The sequence below is a fragment of the Galdieria sulphuraria genome, assembly GCF_000341285.1.
Source record: "Galdieria sulphuraria unplaced genomic scaffold scaf_114, whole genome shotgun sequence".
NCBI lineage: Eukaryota > Rhodophyta > Bangiophyceae > Galdieriales > Galdieriaceae > Galdieria > Galdieria sulphuraria.
Window position 1 is genome coordinate 1 of NW_005178361.1, and position 7,944 is coordinate 7,944.

Sequence of the window (7,944 nt, forward strand, 5' to 3'; positions counted from 1 at the left end):
AAAAAAGTGTCCAAATTCTCGTCTTCCAAATAGAGTTGTTCTATTCCAACGGGACTATCCGATAATGGCTTGACATGGCTTTGTGCATCTTCTTTTTCTAATAAACTGCAATATTGTTCCTTCCTAGTGGAAATATCCCAAACATATCTAAGTAAACATCCAGTGGCAACAACAAACCAGCGATATGTTCTCCAACCCAATTCCTTTGCAAGTTGAAATGCTTGCTCTATATTTGCTTTTTCCAAATGATACACCCTTAAAGCTTGCTGTTTACAACTACCCAATTGAAGAAACATTACATCATTCACATGTTGCTGAATCCACTGAGAATAATATCCCAAGTAGCGATATTTGAATATTTCAAATTTCTGTCGATAATAACCACTCATTTTAAACAAATGCTCCACTATAAAGCATTTTGCTACTGGATAGAGTTGCAATCTGCTTTGTGAAGAATCCACCTTAAGCACATTTGACTGCTCTAAAGAATCAATCGTATTCAAGAACATAGAATGTTCATTTTCAGACCATCCAAGGATATGGAAAGCAGCAGCGCAATCAAAACTATCAGCAAAGATAGAAAACGCCTTCCACGCTTCTTGGGCGGATAGGGAAAGACTAGTGAACACATTTTCCATTCGCTTCCAAGTGGAAGCTGTCACAGCAGACTTTCCTAAAAGAGTATTATCGAACATACAATGCGCAGAATTATCTATAAAGAATCTATTTGGTGGCCATATGGACTGTGAAATATCTTGCCCTGTACAACAGGTTTCAGAAGCTGCATCCATATCCTGCCTCAACAGCTGTTGTAAAGGATCATCGAACGAGGATTCCTCCAAGGATGAAGAGCAAGAGAAGCTATTGGCTGGATAGCCCTCCAAGTCACCCATGTAGGAACTCGAACACTTGTTATCAGTATTACATAAAGTGTAACCACATTCCACAGAAACCGAAGAACTAGAACTTCCAAATAAGGTGGGAGCCGTCTTAGCAACTTGCTCAGAACTTGTTGCTTCGATAACTTTGGAAGCACCAGAGTCCTTTCGAAGCATATTCTTTTCCAATTTTTTCCTTTGATACGACCTATTCTGTCTTTGTCTTCGTTTCAAAATCTTTGCTTTCAACTTTTTCTCTTCTTCTGTAAGTTCCGAGTCGGACACATTGACAAACAAAGAGGGAGGTCTACCGGGCTTTCTTCCCTTACCAGCTGTCTTTTTGCGCTTATCTGAATGGCCATCCATCAGTACCTTCGTACGCTGTTCACGAAAAAGCCCCTCATAATCTTCACCAGAACCTTGCACTGGAGCAAAAACTGAGCAGTGTTGAGAGAGGTTGGATCCTGCACTTGCAGAAGAAAGAGGTGAGGTAGCCAGGTTACCTCCAAAATCGCCTTGTTGCTCAGTTAAATATTTTTCCACCAGTAACTTCGAACGAGACACTTTGGTTTCAGTGGTCACCCCTAAATCGAACATATTTACTCAAGCTAATAGCATCTTTGGAAACCAGTAATCTTCAGCAGTTACAAGTGAACCTCAGCTGATAGAAAGACACATATGCCACAGGGTCAAACGCTCTCCGTGCAGCATCTCTCAAATGTCTCAAGGACATATGGTAAATTGGCTAGCTCCGGAAGCATCACAGTTTCTACTTGGATTCAATAGGATTGATCTCCCTTTGAAAATACAGTGCTAAAGTGAAGAGGAGAATACGAATATCTTCGAACCTTCCAAAACCCCACATGAAGGTGCGTTGATCGTTGACAGGAGAGAGGAGCGTGGAAAGACACCTAAGCATCGCTTATTGTGTTTCTCCCCTCCTATCTCTTCTCTCCTCGGAGGAACAACAATTACCAGTTTGTAAGGAACAAGGTTTTTTTGAGTACCAATATTTTCTTTTTGGATCAGTAGTTTCCTATATTTGAAAGGGAGAGTGGACTATTTCGAATTTAAAGTTACTGTATATGGTGAGAGTAGTTAACGCACGTTGTTTGTTTGTTGTTGATACGATAAAAGACTGTTTTGAGTATTCTAGAGATTGTATGTTATTGTCTATTTGCTTCTTCTATTTGAAGAAAAGTGCATGCGACTCGCAGCAGAAATGTAGATAAGAGTTTGGTTTCTTAGAAAAGAGAATAGTCAGTCAGTTCTTGATAACTTGTCTATGGTTGGTGATTGCTATATTATCGAGTAATGACTTGTCTCTTGCGCAACGCTTTAAAGTCTTGTCAACCGCTTTAGCTCTTTGCTTGTTTTCTGTAAGATTCTGTTTCTTCACGTACACGCTTCTCTGTGGTTTTGTTTTCAACGCTTAGATGTTCTTCTTCTATATATCAAAGTCTTTAGTGGTGGTACAACGCAGAATAAGAATGGGAGTTTGAGATATTTGAAGTGGAACCATATCAACATTGAGTACCTGTCACAGGTACCACTCAATCAGTTGAGCAATGAAAAAAAATTTTAATTTCCCAAAAGTGATAGAGTGCTATGTTATTCTAGTCTTTAATCTATTCGTAGACACGAAATTTTTGTCGTATAGGACGTCAACACTTTTTCCGTTGAATGGAAACTAAAGAAGAGAGTGTATATACACGTTTGATTGATGGAACATTGGAATCACATATTGCTTGAAGTCTCGTACTTTCTTAATTGACAGATGAACGTTTCACCTGGAGTTTGGAACCATTTTGAAATTCTTGCTCAATTCGGGGTCTTTTTTTTCTTTCAAATTGAGTCGCTCTATCCTATTAATATTTTTCTAATAGCCAGGAGGAATAAGAGTTTAACCCAGCTACAGTTTTGTAACCCGTGGTTCATTTGTCGGACCTGAGAGGAAATACTTTGGTCAAGTTTGAGACGTTATGGAAAGACTGTTAAAAAATGTATTTAGCTGAACACTACTTGACCTTGGAACTTTTGCCAAACAATGTATTTTATGGAAAGGAAAAGGCTTCAACGGCACTTGCTGGTTACAAGAAGTTTCTTTCAAGGTATCGTGAAAACAGACAATTGGAAAATATCACTACGACGTTTTCAAGTTGGAAATTTTTCAAGTTTGGAATAGAAATATCGTAAAACTGGAAGGAGACGATTGGAAAATAAAAGAAAAGGAGACATGTATCAACGGTATGGTAATGTCTCCTTTTGTCCAAGTACATTAAGACTTTCTCACAGAATCATCTCAATTGACTATAAATGGTCATTGTTTCACAATTTGTGTTTCCTTGACCCCAAAAGTGACACTGTATCGTAAAGAAATGGAGAACAAACTCATCTATGGAACAGACCATATTGTCATACTAAAGAGTCACTAACCTTGTGAAAGAACTACTTTGCATTCACCTCGTCTATTGATAACGAAGAGAGAATAGTAATAAGAAATATTCTTGAATGACCATTTAACTCTTGACAGTAACATTTCTTACTCTACAATCAGATATCTGTAGTCATGAAGAGTAATATAGCGTGACTCGAAGATAGCAGTAAAAGTGCCAAGTCCTTCTGAAGTTGCTGTCCCATCCTACAACAACTTGCAGAGTTAAAAAAATATCTTCAAAAAAACAGCATGGCGTTATACATATATTCTGAAAGGACAAGTTTGTCAAGTTGATAAATTAGAAAATACGGTTGGTCTTGAGAAACTTTTACGAGAAACAACTAGCAGTCGTAAAGAGAACTGCGAAACGATTTCAGTCATTCATTTGTCCAAGTTGTGGGTGGAATGCATAACTCCCTGGGACATTCTCGTCGAAGGACCTGGCTGTCTTTTGGACTCAGCCTATAAATGACCAAGCGATGACACCATAGTAATGTTCAGTTCTGTTTTTGCCTTTATCTTCGTCTGGTCAGCGACTAAACCTTCCTCTAGCTTTTGATGAAGACCTCTCAGCGGTGGAACTATGTCTTTTTCTTAGTGCTTGTCATACTAGTCTTGAGTAGATATACAGAGGCAGTCACTAGCAAAGAAAGTGCAAACCTTGAGAGTATCCCTGTTCTACTACAACTGGAACAAAAAAATATTGACGAGTTGGAGAGATTATTAGTGGGTATTTCTCATCCCAAAAGTCCTCTATATGGAAGACACTTGAAAGCAGAAGATATAGCAGACATTATTGCTCCTTCCGAAACAGAGATGAATAACATAATCAGAGGATTGGAGGAGTTAGGAGCATCGTCCATTCAAGTGCATAGGACGAAGGACTACATTTCATGCCAATTTCCACCATCTGTTTTTGACCGTCTATTTCAGCGTGAAGAAAGAACAGAACATGTTGGTACAGAGAAAGTTAGAATGTCCATTCATAAACCAAGAAAAGAGTCACCTTCTGACGTTGTTAAGCGATATGTGAAGCTTGCATATAACTTGCAAGATAGTTTATCAGAAAGTCGTCATACTTTATTAGCAGCACTCGCAAGCAGAAGAAGAGAAGAAATTTCTCAAGGGCTCTCTAATCTAGAGCAAAAAAGTCGTCAAAAATTCGAAACTTATCGTAGGCGAGCTCCTCATGTAGCAGAGAACGTATTAGGGGGGCATAATGATCTTTCTCCTTTTCTTCCACCACCTATTCCGCTTTTCAATACACTTTCTACTTCAGATAATGGTTTCTATCTTTTGGTTGTTCCGGTTTGTGCAGATAATCAATTGTCTCATTATGAAGATGACAGTAAACATCCATTTAGTTGTTATGACACAGATGTGTCGATTGAAAAAGTGATTATCTACGCAAAGGATGCACACAATTCCAGTCTGTCTGTAACGAAGACATTCGAAGGGAAAGAACTGTCGAAATATTCTTACAATTTGAAGCGTTGGTGTAAGGAGGTTTATGAATCGGATCCCGTAGCCTTTATGAATTATGCAGGATACTGTGAAAAGAAGATGCTGGACGAATCTCCTGATATAGGTATTCACAATACTGAGATAATATCTTTGCAGAAAACTCATTCTTGTTTCTAGGCGTTATGGTAATTCCTCTTCCAGGTACCGATGGCGCATTCTTCGATGAATATGTTCCCATACAATTATATGCAGCTACCAAGTTTTCTAATGACTTAGAGTCTGCTTTTGTTGCAGCCAGTGGAAGTAGCTCAGCTCCTACAGCTGAGCCATATACATTTATGTATGGTCAAGCAGATATTCCTCCAGTAGTTCGAAAGTCTTATGATATTCCTCCTTATGATAAGAAGCTAAAAGTCTTTCACAACAACACCATTATGGCTGCTATTGGTTGTGGTTTGAATTACTTCTTCAATCCTTCTGAGTTGGACTACTTTTTACATACTTTTGGACAGGAGAGTGTGCATGTAAAGGTCATAGAGAATCCTTTGTTTCCAGTGAAGAACAACCCAGATGATCCTGGTGTAGAGCCCTCATTGGACATTGAACAACAAAGTAGCTTGGCGTACATGTCGGAGCATTTTTTCATGCCGAGCAATACCAAACATTGTTCAACTTATCTAGAGAACATATTGTACTACGTGGGAATCAATGAGTTGAGCGATGATCATTTACCTCTAGTAATATCGCAAAGCTCAGCATTTGTTACACCCGATAACTTATTACCCTCGGAGTTTATTCAGGCTACCAATGTGGAGTTTCTAAAACTTGCCGTTCGTGGAGTCACTTATGCTGTATCTGCTGGAGATTGGGGAGCTTCAGGTCGTTATGAAGATGGAAACTTTGGATGCTATCCTTACATGGCCCCTATTTATCCTGCCTCTTCCCCTTTTGTTACTAGTGTAGGAGCTTCTCAGCCCTTATTACAAATAGAAAATGGAGAGAAAAAGATTTTAACTCAAGTTTGTAGTGCAGACCAAGGCGGTATTATCACCGGAGGTGGTGGACATAGTTGGGTACAAGAGATTCCTTTCTATCAGAAAGAAGCAGTTGCAGCTTATCAAAAACAGTTGTATCAAGTGAACACTGACAATCTATTTCCACCAAATGGCTCTTACAATCCACATGGAAGAGGTTATCCTGATGTTGCACTGTTTGGTTGGAACACTCCCGTATATACTGAACAGCCGGCACAATGGGTTGGTGTTGGAGGAACTTCTATTTCAGCTCCCATGTTTGCTTCGATGGTTTCCATGTTGAATTATGAACGTCTTTCACGAGGAATGCCTCCGATGGGATTCATTAATCCTTTCTTATACTATGCTGCAGAAGTTATGCCAGAAGCTTTCTTAGATATAACTATTGGAAATAATCGTTGCACAGAATTTGGAAATCCTTGTTGTTTGTTGGGATTCCCTGCTTTGAAAGGCTGGGATCCAGCATCAGGTTTGGGTTCTCCTCTATATGAGCATTTGTTGAAACTTGCATTAAGTGTTTCAAGTTGAAATCTTTTGTGTTTATTAAACTTCTGTTTTATTTTGATGTGAAATTTGTAGTCTATTTGTTTTCTAAGGTTTTGAATAGCATTCGTTTGATCGACTATTTCCAATATCCTGCAAAAACCATGGTTATTGATACGTAGAGTATGCTACAAAAATATATTTGAGTATATGATTGGTTATATTCCATGCTCATTGAATTTCAATCGCATAATTCAGATGATGATGAACGCGACTCTAATACCACTATATTCAAATTCATTCTTCTTATGGCTGTCATTGGCAATGAGAGTACTGTTCTTCCTAAAACAGCTTACTTCCAATGCGTCAGATTAAAAATATATGTCAAGCACTCTCAGAGTTTTCCAATAAAGCAACGAGTTGAACACCAATGTATTCAATTGGCATCAATTTCGTTAGTACTACTTGGCGAAACCCTACGCAAAACATCCCAGTGATTCTTCAGTACTTTGATATCCGCATCTATGCCTCAAATAATGGGAGTAGCTGTTCTATCTGGCCATTGTCATTTTCCCAATCTCCGTTTTCCTAAAACTGGGAAAATTGTAAAAACGAGAATATTTCATTTTATCTGTGCATTGTAAAAAGCAAATGTGAATCTTGAAATATATGTGCAAGAAGAAGTGAAAGAGTTTCAACTTTCATTGTTATATTAGTTATTTTTTGTGTAAAAAGAGAACCAAGACCTTCCTCAACTTTTCCAACTGTGTAACGGCACAACTATTCATATCCTTCGGTTAGTTTTCCATTGTAGCCCTCTCTTCTGTATATTTTCCAGTTCTAGGATTGGGTGCACTATTTCTTCTTCTTTAAGGTTAGATTGCAAGAAGACCCTTCCTTGAATCAACTTGCAAGGAAGGAACACTAACAGTTATTACACCACAAGTTAACTGTTCATCTCCAGTTGAAGCTGGGCACGACCGTTTACACGTTCAAACAATTTTCAGATGGTTTCCGAGGCCAACAAAAAAATATCGACTCCCTTTTTGTTTAAGATTTTTCCTGAATCGTCAAAAGTATTTCAGGTCGTTGGTATGTTTTCTAGTAAAACTAAACTGCATCTAGTTACGGTTTCCTCATTTAAAAATACACTATAGAGAACACCACAACAATAAAATGATACTTGAGCTATCTCGATTCGAGAGGCCGCGAGAGAAACCTTCTAAGATCGACAGAACGGAAGAAAGCTCGTCGGATTATTTTCATAACTATTTTCTGTTTCAACGAAAGTCGAATACAACTAGAACCATATTTTGTTTAAAACAAACTCCGTGCTTTTGTCGTGATATACGCAAGGTTTTAAGCATCCAATTAAATAAGGTAGACAGGAAGTTCATTGCTCAAATTACTACCAAGTTCTGCTCTATCTCAAAAGACCGCCAAGATACTAAACGACTCGATAGCCCGATCATAGTTTCCATTACCTCTTCGCCGATATTGTGCTCAAGTGAGAAAATTCAAAGAACCGTCCATCCCAAGGTAGTCCAACTCTGTCTACGAAGGTGGTCATTTTAAGCTGGAACTCCGAAAGATAGTATACAACGTAGAGTTTGTTCAAAACTAATAATGTTCGTGGCTATAGTATCAT

The 7,944-nt window shown here is 38.4% G+C and overlaps 3 protein-coding genes across 3 annotated transcripts; 2 read left to right on the plus strand and 1 right to left on the minus strand.

Moving 5' to 3' along the window:
- Positions 1-1,490, minus strand: Gasu_62150 (uncharacterized protein; the record flags this gene model as incomplete). The annotated part of the gene is made up of 1 exon (XM_005702598.2): positions 1-1,490. A coding segment is annotated over exon 1 (1,475 nt), but the record flags the coding sequence as incomplete, so codon positions are not given.
- A 2,370-nt stretch (positions 1,491-3,860) lies between these two features.
- Positions 3,861-6,441, plus strand: Gasu_62160 (tripeptidyl-peptidase I). Its single transcript, XM_005702599.1, has 2 exons — positions 3,861-4,903; positions 4,957-6,441. The coding sequence occupies exons 1-2, from the start codon at positions 3,874-3,876 to the stop codon at positions 6,339-6,341; spliced, it is 2,415 nt and encodes an 804-aa protein (XP_005702656.1). The 5' UTR covers positions 3,861-3,873; the 3' UTR covers positions 6,342-6,441.
- A 69-nt stretch (positions 6,442-6,510) lies between these two features.
- Positions 6,511-7,487, plus strand: Gasu_62170 (uncharacterized protein). Its single transcript, XM_005702600.1, has one exon. It carries the CDS (start codon positions 6,524-6,526, stop codon positions 6,791-6,793), a length of 270 nt encoding a protein of 89 aa, XP_005702657.1. The 5' UTR covers positions 6,511-6,523; the 3' UTR covers positions 6,794-7,487.
- The last annotated feature ends 457 nt before the right edge of the window (positions 7,488-7,944 follow it).

Coding starts and splice junctions, on each gene's coding strand:
- Gasu_62170 (XM_005702600.1), top strand. CDS start 6,524: ATGCTCATTGAATTTCAATCGCATAATTCAGATGATGATGAACGCGAC.
- Gasu_62160 (XM_005702599.1), top strand. CDS start 3,874: ATGAAGACCTCTCAGCGGTGGAACTATGTCTTTTTCTTAGTGCTTGTC. Junction 4,904..4,956: donor GGACGAATCTCCTGATATAG/GTATTCACAATA, acceptor TCTTGTTTCTAG/GCGTTATGGTAATTCCTCTT.